At 42.8% G+C, this 16368-nt stretch overlaps 1 protein-coding gene across 1 annotated transcript in view; it reads left to right on the top strand.

The window, feature by feature from the left end:
• Positions 1-16368, top strand: part of LTK (leukocyte receptor tyrosine kinase) — a 95421-nt gene that overhangs the window by 52572 nt on the left and 26481 nt on the right. The window contains exons 5-10 of the mRNA XM_009473879.2: positions 1032-1171; positions 3221-3358; positions 4271-4423; positions 5943-6043; positions 7901-8067; positions 13446-13540. Of these exons, the coding sequence (XP_009472154.2) occupies positions 1032-1171; positions 3221-3358; positions 4271-4423; positions 5943-6043; positions 7901-8067; positions 13446-13540 (794 nt within the window). The remainder of the gene's footprint in view (positions 1-1031; positions 1172-3220; positions 3359-4270; positions 4424-5942; positions 6044-7900; positions 8068-13445; positions 13541-16368) is intronic.

Raw genomic sequence — 16368 nt, 5'->3', positions numbered from 1 at the left:
GCATGTAGGGTATGGGTAAATTTATCTCCGTCTGGTGTTCTTTTCAGAAAAGAGCTTAGGGCAAGGATTCCTTTGCCACTATCCTTGCTACAACCCCTTTACAAAATAATAACATACAGTTTTAACTGTATTTTATGTCTTGTTAACATGAGGTAGAAGGACAGTTTTTAACAATAAAAATAAAAAGATTTTTAAGAATCCTGCTGGATTTTTTTAATGACACCTGGATACCCTGACTTCCATCAGACTGATGTGAGTGAGGTACTTTGAAATTTCCCATTTGGTATCTCTCTCTCTAGCTTTTGATGCCTAATAACCATCTTTAAACTTAGAGTGCATGGATCATCTGTCTTTCTCTGAACTGCCACAAGTGCTGCACAGTTGAGAAACCTTTGCTGTCTAGGGGCTATGGCATTTGTTCTGTGGTGAAATGTAAATTGCCAGAGCAATCTGCATTTTCTGGAACACCACTTCTCTTCTTCCACTTGCTTTGTGGATGCACTCTAGCTTCTTAAGCTGGGAGATTAGATAGAGAATGCACAGAAAAAGGTTCTCACACTTGACACAACCAAGAAACATTCAGGGCCAGACATTTACTTTCAGAATATACAATGTCAGTGTTAGCTTGAGGAAATCCAGAGACTTGTGCAGCTGCATGGTTGATCTGTACTTGCAAGAGCGAACAGAACACAACAATATATGTGGAAGGCACATGGGGAGGGGGGGAGAGGTGTGTCCAAAATTGGTGATGATTTAAGCCCTATTTTAACTGAAGAATCATTGGGAGTGGTTGGATCTTTTCATCATTAGCAATAGGATCTTCAGCAAAGATAACTGAACATGAGCTGAGTAGGCTGAACGTCACTTGTTTTATATTAACACGTTTGTTATGTTGGAGTTTACATTCATCGATCTATTCCCCGTGTGAATACTATTACTTCTGTTTGGTACAGTGCAGAATCTTTATGCTAGAAACTCCATGGATTCCAGTGTGCTGTGTATATGTCTTATAGCTCTTTGTTGTCTTCCAGGATGAAATGGAAATACCTGATGGCCCAGATTGGCCGAATAGAAAGACCTTTTAAAATCACCTTGCTGTATTCAAACTGTGGAGCACAAGAGGTTGGAGTACTGGCAGTGGGCTCCTTGCAACTCAGGAACTGCTTTCATGGTATGTTGCAATACAGTCAGGTTTGGAATAACCAAATGCAGTCAGAAAAGAGAGTAGCATCTTCGCCAAAATTGATGAGTGTGATCAGGGAGTCGGTCAGATGGGAGATAAATGAAAGCTAGTCTCCTCTGGGGTTTCTGGCAGTGCTTACCTGTCAAGGATCGCATTTGTGCATGTTCTATGGGTGTTGACATGCTCTGAAGGCAGGGTTGAAGCTCAGAATTACAGAACTGATTTAAGTAATCCCCTCTACTTTTCTGATTTGCTTTGCTTGATCTTTCTATGAGAAAACAACAGGGCTTATGCTGCATCCAGCAACAGGGATGGAAAAAAGTCTTTGCCTAGATTATTTTAGCATTTAATATTTTTATTGCTTAAATAATCTAGAACAAAAGACCACCCTGGGTCACCAAAGCCTTTTCCATACTGCGGCTCCATCTTCCAAATCTATAAAGAAAAGAAACATTGAACTGCACTCCATGGGGTCTGTTTGCTACTGCCAGGCTGAGAACTTCTGTCTCAAATGAAAATAATTGGAATGTAATTATTTTCTCCAAAGTACTGAGTGCCCAGCTCAGAAATCCTCAGTTTTACCTGGCACTTACAGTCCTGTTGTGAATGTCATGCAAATGATCCTCAGTAGCTGTGCAGAACCTCGCTAATATAATTTAGGCTTCTTGGAAGTACAAGATTGCATTGGCACAGGCAGCCTGCAGGTTGGAGACATAATCATCTTCACTTCCTGGTTTTCATGCATTAATATAATATTTATATAACAATAATATATATAATAATATATTTATATAATAATTATTATATATTGCCTCCATTTTGCAGACACTGTAGCGATAGCTTGGAATGTAATGTAAAAAGCTTCAAATGTAAAAAGAGAATACTGGTTTCACAGAGCTATTTCACAGTATATCATGAGACTGGTTTTGATCATATTAGAGATTTGATTTTATTGCAGTTATTAATCTTTTAATGTAACAAACGTTATATTTTTAATGCAATGGTTTTTTTGACAGTCATGAACTTTTGAGGGGATGCATACAGCCTGAAGCAATATGCTAAACACCCCCAAACAGTCCCTAAATAAGCTGTTGCATGTACCCAGCACAATACAGTGCCATGAAGAAATACTATTTCAGATTGTGTATCTGGATTGCTGCAGAGGTGTCCTTTTCTCTTGCTTCTGGAATTGGTTCCCTAATGTTTACATTTTTTCCAGAGCTGTAACAATCCCAGTGGAACTTCTGTGCAGAGCTCTACTAAAGGGGAGCAGGCCCAGAAGACACTTACACAAACCTGCAGGTCCATAACAGACCCGTGCGCACATACATCCACAGGACAGGCTGGGTGCATTAAGAGTCAAGCTTTTGGGAAATATCAGACTTAAAAATTGCATTCAGCCTGGTTGCTGGGTACCTGTACAGTCAGTCAAATGCTCCCGGAGTAGAGCTGACTAGACTAGCTAGGGTGCATGAGTCAAGTTCCTGCACAGTGAGCCAACTTGCTGGGGAAGCAGCTCTCTTCACGGGCTGGATGCCACAGAACTGGCACAGAAATGTGTCAGCGGCACAAGTGTTAGTTAAGCCTCAATAGGGCATAGCAGTGTGTCTGTCAGGACCGGAGCTAAGCGGGTATTTCTGCCTCCAGCAGCAGAGCGTCATGCAGCATGCCACAGCTGCCTGGCAGGTGCACAGTCACGTGTGCAGGACGGAGGAGCACACCATGGTAGGAAATGACAAGGTCTTTTGTTTAAATAAAAAAAAAAACAAAAATCCTTATTATCTAAAGATAGCACAACCACAGCAGAAGACAGTGCATGAGACAGAAAGAAGCAATAAATTTGGTCTCCATGAGAGCTGAGGGGATCTGCAGGAAACTCATGCTGGATAGAAACCTACATGGTACAAAGCAGAGGTGAGTATCGTTTATCACCCAAGGGCCACTTTCTGAGATCCTACACGTGAAGGCTGATACAAGTGAAGGGTCATACACATTCTGCCAACTCATCTCTGGGCTTCTTTCTCTTTTTTCATTTAGATAAAGAAAATCAAGATCTTTCTATATATGACAAAGGCTCCACCTTCCCCTGCCTTCATGGAGGCTGTGTCAGCCACCTACAAATCTGTGAATTCATCAGTGATTGCCCTGCCAAAGAACAGGAAGGAGTGAGGTGTGGTGAGTATGTGGCATGGCACTATGTGGGAACCTTCATCCCATTAGAAGAAATAATTTATAATGAAAAATAAGTTAAATTGATTCCATCTCTAGATTAATTCAGTATTTTGTCTCCTGAATTAATTTAGCCTGTTTACATTGATTGGATACCAAGGTTCTCTTTGAAAATTCACCCTATATAGGATAAAATGGATTGGTTTGATTTGGTTTGGTTTTTTAAATATTGCAGTAAGGAGCTCAATGACCTGCCTTTCATAGTTGCTGCTACTTCAGAGAAAGGCAAAACCTTGTTTACATGTCTACAGCTGGGTGAGAAATTCCTTCTGGACCCAAGGTCTGAACCTCCCTTCATTGGAAGGTGCTGATCATCTTTCTAGTGCCAGCCACCAACACGGTCATAAATCTGTCCCTCCAAGATCCCAGTTCAGAGCTCATCTTGCACATCATGACAGAGAAGTCCCCTGACTCAGGGGTCATGTGGTGCTAAGAAGCATCATTTAGCTTTGTTGCAAGTACAGTTGCAGAGACCTAAAAGAATCTGTTGATTGGCCTTCCTTTAAGTGGACACAGAAAACTTTGTAATGCCTGCAATTTTATATACAGCAAGGCCTTTACAAACATGTGGCAGTAATTTACCATTCTTTAGATTGTGGGAGCTGCAGTTTTGCACAGTATCTAGAGCAGGACAGAACCACAGAGTCTTAAATATCTCCAGAAGCAAACTGTTGGCTTTCTGATGGTGACTCTGGAAATAAACAAATGAGACCTATTAATATTTTGACATTGAAAAACTGTGTAGCATAAGTTGGGTAGCTTAGACAACCGCAGTGAGTTTTGACTTTTGCCGCTGTTTGTGTTCTTCCAGAATCAAGTTTCTCCTATTTTCCTGCTTTTTCTTATTCTCCATTGTAGACAGTCTCCCAGAGGGCTCACATTGCTCTTTTGAAGAGGGTCCATGTGGCTGGACACTGAATGAAACTGCAGCATCCCCTTGGTCTATTCGGGGCTTTACTGAAATGATTCAAGATGACTCATTTGTAGGGTCTACCTTGCAAGCCACTGGTGGTAGGTTCCTCATAGTTCTCTCTCACTGTGTGTCTGTGTGTGTCTGTGTCTGTGTGTGTCTGTGTGTGTCTGTGTGTCTGTGTGTCTGTGTGTGTGTCTCTGTGTGTGTGTGTGTGTGTGTGTGTGTACACGATAGCCTTGAACTTAGTTTTTTTAAATTAGTTTAAAATTTTTGGTATCATTGCCAAATCAACTTTAGCGTCAGTATTATCTGTAACAACTTTAAATGTAGTTAAAATTAACTTTTGAACATGATTTGAAACTTTATATGAAACAAGTTCTGCAATAAAGTTAACATGAAACTATCAGAGACTAGGATTCTCCTTCACCTTAAAAAAATTATATAATGAATTCTCTTTTCTCTCTCTATACTTCCTCCCTCCTTCTACATCTTATGAGCTATGCAATCGCAGAGTACTTCAGCAGCAACATGATAGCTGCTGCATCACAAAGTAAAAATTGCCCAATAGAACTAGGCAGCTTGCTAGACTCCGCTAATGGGTTAGGAAGAGCATCACATGTAAGCATATCCCAAGACCAAGTGATCATACACATTCTGTGCCATAGAATACCACAATAAAAAATGAGTCAGATAATTTCCAGAACTGTCAGCTTGGTAAATAAGAAGGAGGGAGGTCAGACCCTTACGTGTTCAGGTGGAAAGTCAGAAGTGTTAGAACAGATAAGTCTCGCCTCACAGTTTAGTTTGGAGAAGAGGAGACTGAGGGGAGACCTCATTGCTCTCTACAGCTACCTGAAAGGAGATTGTAGAGAGGTGGGGGTTGGTCTCTTCTCCCAAGTAACAAGCAATAGGACGAGAGGAAATGGCCTCAAGCTGCGCCAGGGGAGATTTAGGTTGGATATTAGGAAAAACTTCTTCACTGAAACGGTAGTCAGGCACTGGAACAGGCTGCCCAGGGAAGTGGTTGAGTCTCCATCCCTGGAGGTATTTAAAAGATGGGTAGACGTGGTGCTTAGGGACATGGTTTAGTGGTGGACTTGGCAGTGCTAGGTTAACGGTTGGACTCGATGATCTTAAGGGTCTTTTCCAACCTTAACAATTCTATGATTCTGTGATTCCCTGTCAAAATGAAGGGTGTCCATATGAGTGTCCTGATTGTCTCCTGTGAGCTTGTATATACTGTCCGTGGGAACAAAGACTGCAAATAAGGTCTTCCAGCCCAGTGTTTGTCTCAGCAAGAGTCATTGGTGGTGTAAGAATTAGGGCTGATTAGGAGCTCACTGTAGATTGGTGTGAGCCCCTGTATGGGAAGATGCTTGAGTGGTGTCTGAGATGTATGCACTCATGTTCCACGTAAAGGGTTTGGGATGTTGACTTTTGTGCTGCTGAAATCTACCAGAGTGCTTATTACGTCCTCACTAATAGAATTGCTCTCAAGCCATGCTTGTCATCTTACTTACACTGTGCTTCAGCACAATGATGTTAAATTATTTCAAGAGAGTATAAAAAAAAGCAAAACATAATCTTGTCTTTTCTGATTCACTTTTCTGTTCACAGGACACTTCCTCTACCTGCGAGCAGACAGCAATCAGACGAGCAGTATGGCCAAGGCTTACAGTACCAGCTTGCCAGCCAGGATTGCCACTGAAGACTACCAGGTATATATCACCTTTGTGGAGTTCATCATCAGGCTGTAGGTACTGTTTCAACAATTAGTCCATTCTCCTGTGCCTCTGCACATTCTACAAAACACTGGAAAGCAGAAGAGTTGGCTATACTGCCTACCTAGCTACTTGTTGAAAGCTAGAAAGGAGACATGAGGTGCACCCCCAGTAAGTGAAAGCAGGAATCCCAAATCAACTCCTCAATATGGAAAACAGCCCAGCCTAACTGTACCGACCATTCCTCTGAAGGGTACCCAGCATCTGAATTTTATGGGGTGGCCTTGGTTTGCAGGAAAGGCTGTCTGGGCTGTTGAGCCATTCAGTATACCTGCTGCTGAGACTTCTCTTCATAAATTCTGCAATAGTTTCGTAGGAGTTAACAACTTGACAGTTTCACTGAGAATAGGAGTGTGAAGTTAATAGGCATTAGATTTTCCAGGAATAGATGAAGATAATAAACTTCTTTTCACATTCTTCAGGAGTTTCGAAAGGTGCGGGCAACCTGGCAGGGACAAAATCACATAACTTGCCTTCAGCCCAAATCTCTACAAAGAATAAGGGGAGCTCTGAGATGCTGGAATTAAAAATATTAAATAATATTGTACTCATAACACTTAGGAAAATTAAGCTGTAAGTTTAAGCTGGAGTCCAGCCCTGCTAGGGGAAAATAGAAAGATTGGATGCCTCCTAATTAGAGCTGGCAAAAGAAATATAGTGCACATGCCAAAAATGTAACTTCAGCATTTATATTTATTTATAAATCCAGGTCAAGTTTGTTGGGTAGTTCCAACAAAATAAAACATACTGGGAGCTAGGTTCACAAAACCAGGAGGAGGAGAAGCAGTAACTGTTAGTTATGGTGTACAGGTCACAGGAGACCTGGACCCATTCTCTCCTCCACTGGCAAGGATTTGAACCCATGTTTCAGGAGCAAGGAACTTCCTATGGTTGTTCTTTGCAGCGCATGTGTGTGTGTGCTCTTTTTCCTGCTGGTGCTCTCTAATATGAAGAGCAGCTGACTGCTCAAAGCAGTGGTGGAAATAGCAGTTGTCTCTTCCTCTGCGGCAAAGTGAAAGTGGTTGCCCCAAAGAAAGAGGAAAGAGTCCTGCTTCAAAATATCCTTTGGCTTGGTGATCAGGTTGCTGACCTGTCATATGGGTGCTATGGTCCTGATGGTGCCTATGACTTGGAGCAAGTATATGGATTGAGGTTTCCTGCCTCTAGAGACAGCCTAATTCCTCATTTCAAGAGCATTTGGGGCAGGGCAGCTGTCCCCTCAGAGTGCTTTTGTGCCCTATGTAGTGCCTGGGTATAGATTGAGCCATATCAGTGCAACACATTAACGTGGGTGGTTACAATGGGAATGCTTAAAAGATTTAAACTGTGGTTCAAACCCTTTCACAGGAATCTTTAAGCTGGTGAGAACACTGAAGAGGAATGTGGTTAGGATTGTTTTTCTGCAATAACCTAACTCTAGTGGAAGCATTTAATGATAAAGCATTTCTCAAGCCTGTGTTCCTCTGCTTTACTACTTTTTGATCCTGAAGGGGATAACAAGGAAACCAGTGCGCTCTCATGCAGATGGTGTCTGAGGCCAAGGATATTGTCATTAGTGGCTGGAGAACAGCTGCCTAACAGGAGTGTCAGTCAGGGTCTCCACTGAGAAAATTCGGTGCTAGGAGCAGTGATGAGTCACACACAAGCAATGGGGGCCTTACTGGTGTGTGTGATTAAACAGTTTGACCCAGGATCAAAGGTTTGGCATCTCAGATCCCCAGGGAGGGGAGAAGTGAGTACCTTTCCCTTTTTATCACAGGATACCATTCTTTTTCTCTTCTTCCTCTATTACAGATCCAATTCTCAGTGCATGTTTTTGGCAGCTACAATGGTACTGTCTCCTTCTCTGTCAAGGAAGAGATAAAGGGAGCTCCAATCACCTTGCCAATGTGGGAAAGAGCAGGGAGCTGGAGTGACCACTGGTTTCTCATCACCCTACCAATGCCAGTGCTTCAGAACCGGTAAGAGTTCCACCAGCAGCATCCAGGGTTATCTCTAGGTTTAGTAAATTGTAACTGTCTTTGTTGTGAAGCATTACTTTCTTTCTTGCCTTCTTCCAGGCCATTTCTACTGAAAAAATCACAGGAGTACTGCAATTCTGCTTGCTGAGGAAGTATTCAGTCACATGTGCATATCTTCATGCACATACACGGCTTAGCTCAGCACAAGCCCATACTGTGTGTCTGCACTTACAAGCAGCCTCAAACAGTGCTTAGGTATTGGGAATAGCAGATGTCTGTACTAGAAACATTTTACCAATCTGAAAACGCCAGTATACTCACAGTGGCAAAGTGCTCCCAGGAGGGAAACAGCTATATTAGCATAGCTGCACTTTGTACTCCCACAGTAAGAACAGCCATGTGAGTCAAATGAGTGGTAAAACCACAGTTTAGCCAATACAGCTGTCTAGTCTAGGATCTATATCAGTGCAGCCTAGGCAATTGGAGATAATTCATTGCCACATCACTGATGCAACAATCTCGGGAAAAGACTGTTGTCCAAATCAGCCTTGCATTAAAGTTTTCACAGTTTTAGATGTGAAAATACAGTGCGACATTGGTTTCCAAATGAAGGAAAATATTGAAGGTTCAAATAACTTCAGCCCAATCTATTTTTAATCAGGTATTTCTCCTCCCTCACCCAGTGTCATTTGATCTCAAGCCATGTAGCTGGTGTTGGCAGCTGGTTATTTTGCACGACACAAACGATTTTTAAATTGCTCCAATCTCGTTTTTTGCGTCTTCCTCAGGAAAGCCTGTTTCACATGACCCTTAAGACAAAAAAATCTCGAAGTTGATACAGTGAATATTATAAATGGAAAAATATCTACCTGATATTGGCAATAAATAAAGTCTCAAAACTTCATGGATTAGAAGGTGTGAGGGGATTCCTTCCAACTTCAAATATTCTCTGCATCTTTGTGTAAAAGGCTAAGGGATTTTGGTCTGGAAGTGATAGCAATTCAGACCCAAGCAGCAGTAAAACTCAGAGAGAGAGCATGTTGTTCCACCCTCTTTCTAGTTTAATTTCATGATTACCTTTCGTCTCATCATTATCATGTGTTCACCATACACACCTTTGCCATGAATTATTCCTTTAGGGTAGGATAGGTCTGGATGCTGGCATTGTATTTAATATTCTTGTCTGACACAGTCTGGAGCCCTCTGGATTAGCATCTGTTTAGTTCTGCATATGTAAAGTATGACCAGTGAGTTTGTTCAGAATAGCTCTTTTCCCCAGGCACTTTCATGTGGACCTAACCACAGCAGAGTCCCAGGGGCTCTCCAGAGGTATCTGAGACCTTCTACCTCCTCTGATATACAGTCCCTTGTCCTCTGAAGTCTCTGATTTCTGCATCAGCCCTCAGTTCTGAATGGAAATCAATCTTCTGTGGCAGTAGGGAATGGACAGCAAGAGGCTTTAGGGAGCACTAGCCAGCACTGTGTGAAAAAAAATTGATATTCAAATACTGTAATGTTTGAAAGAGTTGAGCACTGAGACAAAATGAAAGAAGTAGGTAGGTCATATGTGCCTGTATTATGACAGTCTGTTTCAAGTAGTTCTATCTTGTTTCACTTCATGTAACATTTTTTTATGCCATTTTCAAACAAATTTAAAACCAATGTGGCTCAACAATGACAGTCACTGTGGGTGAGGCTGGAACTGTTCAATCTAGCAAGCAGACCTGTGCTACCTGAGCTAGCCAAGTCACTGACAGCAGTAATAAGTTGTCATTTGCTGCACTGATCTATAACAGGAACAGAAGCAGCACACACTTTGCTGGAAGCTTTTGCAGCTATTTGCCCCAAGTGAGAAAACCCTGGTCTTTGTGCTCCCAGGACACTTGGGATCCATTCTAGGCCTCTTGTCTTGTTCCTTCCCTGCTCTGCTCTTTCTGTCCTGTCTCACCTGCTTCTGTGAGCACTAAGAGCCTTTCTTCTTTGTTTTCATACACTTGGTCTCTCTTCCTTCTCCTTCAAGCTCCTATTTGTGAACCTGTTTTATCTGTCTCATGCTTCCAGTCATAATTTCCCTCTCTGAAGTCCTACCTGCTTCTTGTTTCTATCTGTCTTCCAGCAGGTGCTGTGTCTCTGTGTGCTGTTTGTTTTTTTTTTTTAAATTAAGTCTGACTCCCTTCCCTGTGATTCCATTCTCTTCTCCTCCTAGTTATCTCTTGTGTGCTTTTATTTTGATGATCCCAGACCTACAGTGAAGGTTTATTCCCAGGCTTCCTGTTTGACTGGCTGTTTGTTTCTCTCTGTAGATCTCAGGCCCCAAATCCCCGCACACCAAGTCCAAACTCCCCTGCTGTAAAGTTCCCAGGGAGCTCCCCAGCCTCTCCAAGATGCCATCTTATTCGTTCTGGATTCAGTTTAGGCAGCTTCTTTCTCATATTTGGCCAGGATCAGCCCAGAAAGAAGGGCTGGGGAAGAAAAAGTGTAGTCATTAGTTTGGAAGGGCAGTTCTCACTTCATGTAGCTGAAGGAGGACCTGACACAGTTAATAACAGCACTGCCATGCAAAGTACCATTTAGCCCCAGACTTAAAGATATCCAGGGAAGGGGAGACGGCGCGATTAAAAAAAATTCTACCAGGCATGGAAGTATCAGGGATTTTAAATTTTCAAGGACATTTTACTAAAATTTTAATATATTCTCATTCAAATGGAAAAAAAGCTCATCCCTGCCATATGACTCTCTTCCTCACAAATTTCAGATCCCACTTGCAATACCTGGAGCACAGAGCACTTAAAAAGTTGTCAGCATTTTTGAGCATGGTCAAAATGATGAATCCCTGTGTTGCCTTATCCTCAACACCAGGAAAACATTTTGACTGCTAAGGAAGTCATACCAAATCACCCAAAATAGAAAAGTTCAGCCTAAATTGGTTTAAGGCTGGTGAAGTTGCAAACAATTGTAAACAGAGGCTTAAGGTTGGCAAAATTGCAAACAATTGTAAACAGAGGTGTATGGTGAACATTGCTGTACAATCTTAGCACAGGTTGGTATAAACTTCTATGAATGACATTTCTGTGGGTGCTGGCAGCTTTCCTCGGTAATGCAAACTCCAGCAATGCTGTGCTTAGGGAATTTTTTAGCACGGAGTTTGGGTTGGCATGCCATTTTCCTGTATCCTGAATCTTCAGGAAACTCCTGTCCTTCTCTTGCTGTCCCTGAGAAAGTATGAAAGGGCTATATTTTTCCCTGGTTCCTTGAAGGGATGATGGCCAGTAGCAAAGTCGGTGGGAGGGGACAGATGATACAAGGAGAAGGAGTAGACATGAACTGCAACACAAATAGTTGTTATAGCAGGACCTGCATGGCTTGATGGGGCCAGAAGGAGAGAAGCTCTAGTGGATAGAAGGAGACGTCCATGGAGCGGATATATAAGTAGTTTTTAGCAATGGCTTCCTCCAATGAATTTATTTCTTGGGAGAGAAGGAAGACAAACTACACAGTTCACTGATCAGCCTCCCAGTTGGGCATCTAGCTATTTGGAAAACTGCTTCTGGTGATCAGCTGGCAAATTCACTCACTTGGTTCATACACACAGGGGAAAAAGGCTGCTATCAGAAGAAAATCAGGCAGGCAGAAAACCAGACATCAGAGAGCTGAAGAGTGTAGTATCCTGAAGTCAGCAAAATGAGCTCAATGAGCAGGAACACAAGAAACCCCTCTGGTTAACACAGCACAGAGTTCAAAAGGCAAATTCCTCCCCTTTTTTCTGACGTTGTGAGGAAGAGGAGGCATACAGAACCCAGAGCTCATGAGATGTCTGTTCTCATGCACTGGATGAGGGGGGTCATTCCCCAGGCTCCCACTTGTGCCCAGCTGGAGCAGAAAGCTACCTTGTAGTGCAGTGCCGTGGACGCTCTCCTGCTCTTACTCCGTGGACCAGAAACAGTAAATTGACCTGACCAAGGGCACACTGCAATGTGGGTGTCTTAAGTAAGGGGTAGGCTGTGGTGCTGTATCTATGGCTGTGGGTCCTAGAAGTGCCCTAGTCCTGGACTCAGGGTGCTGTGACTTTCTCTTCCATCAAATGGCTGGGGAAATTACTCTTGTATCAGTGGACTTATGTACAAGGTCTGAAAATGCAAAAGTATTGCTAAATCTGCTAATAAAGAGGCAGGTTTCTGTAGGAAGGGGATCTAATGGCGAATTCCCCTGCTAACCCCGTAGCTAAGAGAGTGGTCATTCAAGGAACCCTTGATTTGCATTTGCTGCACCAACACTTACTCGCAGAGTGCTCAGATCCTGTGCGTGTGAATGCTTTCATTTAAGCACAAGGGGCTGTTCCTGAGTTGGGGTAAAAGCAGCTTATCCCTAAAGATTTTGATGCAGCTAGGCAGCATTATATTAATTGTGGATATGGACCAACCTTTGGCTGGTGGGTGGAATACGCACACAACCTTTATTGCCACTAATTTGGGACAAGTGTGTTCCTAGGCTGAATGATTAATGTGTTAGGCAGGTCAGTGCTTGATCTCTCATAAATCATCATTGAGCTTCACCAGTGACAGCAGTGGAGGTCCTCTCCTTATGCTTTTAATAAGCTCTAAATGGACTGGACATCAGACATCTGTTTATTTCTGAAATTTAATGAAAAACAACTTAGTCCTATCCATTAGAAAGAGATCCTTCAGCCCATTTTCTTTCCTCCTTGTGAATTCAGAATGTGGCAATGCACATGGGACATAACAGACCTCCTAGATAAGTAGCTAACACCTGGTCATGGTAAAAAAAAAAAGATGAGACAGCCCAGAATGCAAACCCTTCAGGGAGTTATGGCTGAAATTTAAAATTTCCTGACCTTCAACTGAAGTAAACTCACGTCACCTTGTTGAGTTACATTGGCTGAGGATCAGGCCCAAGATTACTGTCTATTTCGATATCGTTGTTCTGTTCAGTTTTTATTCTGGCTATCTCTTTGGGGATGGAAAGGAGGAGCTTCTTTTTTCCCTTCCCTTTTGCACATGTCTAATTCTCTTACTGTTTATAGCAATTGAATAAGGCTGATTGTCTGTACAAATATTAGTAAGGGACAGCAGCTTGTGTTTCTACATGTGTGTGCAGACAGCAGGGGAAGTAGTGCTCTCATTCTTGTTCCCCAGTGAAATGTGGCATAATATGAACGTTGCTTGGTCCTTACTAACTGTTGATGTGTGGGTAAGATTTCTGACAAGCCCTTTTGGCTGCTCAGCTGGGCTCATCTGGAGGAAACATTCTAAATAGTGATGCTCATGATTTGATGATAAGGGAACATTGTATTTTTAGGGTTTTTTTTCCTTCCGTGCCCTTTTGTCTGTCTTCTCTAAAATTTCTGTCTTATTGCAAAGGTTTCAACTGCAACTCCTGGCAACCTGGGGCTGGAATTCCCAAGCTGACATTGCTATCGACAATATTACATTTGGACTGGACTGCTTCACTGACGGTGAGCCACAAGTGTTGCAGAATCCCTTAAAGAATTTGAGTAGTGTAATCAGCATCCCATAGATCCAAGACACACATGCTCTGTTCCCCCCCCAGAGTGCACATGGATCATTTGTGTTAACTTTTACAGCACAATGCCATTTTATCTCAGACCTACTGAAGATTGCTAGTAGAGACAACTTTACAGTGTGTCAGAGTCTCCTAGTGCTCTTTTGTTTCTCTAATCTGGGATATCCTGTATCACGTAGTTGAGACCTGTCTGTGTGTCTTGGCAAGAAACACTGGACTTATTCCTTAGCCCCTAAGTGGAAGGGTTACATCACACTGTTCTTCAGCAGTCCCTGCTGACCTATGCACCCTGACAATTGATAGCTGAAGGGAATTTCTGGAAATCAAAGGGGAAAGTCACTGTATTTAGTGGAGAAAAGGAAGAAAATTAAGGAATAAAGTGACTCTCTGACAGTAAAGTTTAGATGATTGCAACAAGTTTGTCTTACCCTGCAAGGAGGTACGTCAAATGTCACTGTCAGATACATAACAGATGTGCTTTACTTTGCTTCGTTACTGCAAACACAACTGATGACAATGTATTCCATTGAAAAATGGAGCCAGTGCAACCCTCTGAAGCATGTTAGCTAGAGCTGGATTTTCTTAGCCGACAAGTGGAAAGAGGTTGGATACTTGAACCACTTGCAAATACTAGAAACTGCCGCCTTTTTGTCCCTGGAGAAGAGACTTACATGCTCTGTTGTAAAGGAACTGGAGAATATGCGGCACTTGAATTGTGACTTCTGTTGCAGACAAAATGTGCATCAGCAGTCCTGTGCCACTCTTCATGTGTCGCCACACACAGTATGTCAGCATTTAGGGTAATAACATGTCCCTGAAGCCTAACATAACATGTCGGAAGGCTTATGTCAAAACAGACCTGTTAAAAGTTAATCAACAAACGCCCCTTTTCCCTCCCACCTTTGTCTCATTCAGTCTCCTGTTCTCCGTCGCTTTGTTCTGTGGGTACTGACACCACCCTGTTGAGCATGCTCATTTTCATTTGAAATTAAGAGGAAGAGGTGTTCCTTGACGGTAATGTCATTTGTTCACTCCAGGTCCTTAACACCCCTGGCTCTCAAACACTTTGGAATTTCCATGCTAACGCTTTGTTTTGAAATCTTTTGAGGAAACTGAAGGGAATTATTCTGGATGCTCTTGTGCCAGCTGATGTGTACCCAACTGCTGGAGTTTACTGCCCTCCTGAGAGCAAATACAGCCTCCAGTTTGCCCGCAGACATTTTGCGGGCTCGGGTGTAGGGATGTATCCTTTGGCAAATAGGTGGGGCTTAAATGCCACTGCCGCAATGTTATCAGACCTTGTGCATTAGATCACCCAAGTCACTCCTCATTTTCAATTAGTATTAATCGAACTGATGTCCAGGAGCAGCTACCACTTACCCCATCTGAAGGTGTGACCCAGAGATGCGTGACTTATGCAGAAGAAAGACATCACGAAGGAAACATGTTTCTTGGAAGCCTTGCGCTTGCCACTGTTCCTTGAATCCTCTTTGCAAATTGATGTTTTCTCGCCTCTGAAAGCTAACCCCTTGCATTTGTCTTCTCATGACTTTAATTCAGTTAGGTTGCAGAGAAGCCCAGCAGCTCTGCTGTGTTTTCAGTAATGAAATTATTTCTCCCTGGCAAGGAGAGGTTTCAGATGTCGGAGATGGAGCTAATTAAGATCCAAGCAGTGAATTCTTTGCATGAGGGCAGCAGGAAGGATGTATGGCAGGAGGCAAGAATTTGCTGCTTGCTAGGATGTAAATATTATTTTCTCCATCTATTTCAATCCTGTAGTTCAATTGCTGTACAAAACCCAGTGCAGACTCTGAAAGCACTGCTTGTCTGTATGCAAGCTGGGAAAGAAGGTGAGGTTTTCCATATACCTCAAAATCGAGAGGAAAGATTCAGTAAGGTTTAGGAGAAAAATAAGCGGGTAGTGAGGGCAGCTCAGGGGACATCAATAAGGACAAAACACAAACAGACCATTCTTTGGATGGCAGCTCCTGGGCAGTGACAGATGTTTTCCCTGTGAAAAAGGTGAGATGAAACTACCTTCTGGTTCATACAATCACCTTGTGTAAGACAGTGTCACAGACCAGATGACGTGGGTCTGGTTCGTTGTGAGAACTTTTACGGGACAGACATAAAGATGTTTTAGTGAACTAGTGCTTTCATAGGAAGAGGTCTGAATTTTGAGTGGCTAAATATGAAAATGTGGGCTGGCATGGCAAATAGAGTGCTGATTGTTGCCCTCCTCACTGCTTACGTGGTCACTGTTTTTACCACTACCTTTTGGTGCTCCAAGCATTACATTGTTCCAATTAAGATCACAGGTCTGTGGTCTATCAAAGTGCACCCTACTGCCCTGACCTAGGGATTACATTTCGTTCTGTGTGTCATTTACAATTTCCCAGAAGACTGATTTATAAATGGCAAGACTGTCCAAAGAGAGCTTTTGTATAATGTATCTCTAGTTCTTGACTTTACAGTCCCTGACCCAGCAAAGTCTGGTTCTGGTGACCTGCCACTCTCATTGCTTGAGGTGAATGGTGAGGGTTAGTTCAAGCCTCATTACTGCCTCATTTCACTGATTTAAGAAGGTGTTGACTAGAAATGCAATAGGTGAACCAAAGGGATGGGGGAAGGAGAAGCTGGCGCAGCTTCCTCATTCCCTGTCCCACTCCAGGACAAGCTGGAGAGGCTTCCAGGAATACCCCAACCTGCATCAGTAAGGTGAGATCTCTGAGGAGACCATGCACGCTTTGAGGATCCTGT

This window comes from Nipponia nippon, unplaced genomic scaffold, assembly GCF_047370975.1.
Source record: "Nipponia nippon isolate SJK-2023a ecotype South Korea unplaced genomic scaffold, ASM4737097v1 scaffold_10, whole genome shotgun sequence".
NCBI classification, from domain to species: Eukaryota; Metazoa; Chordata; class Aves; order Pelecaniformes; family Threskiornithidae; genus Nipponia; species Nipponia nippon.
Note: the sequence above shows the minus strand (reverse complement) of the source record. Positions and strands in the feature narration are given on the sequence as shown.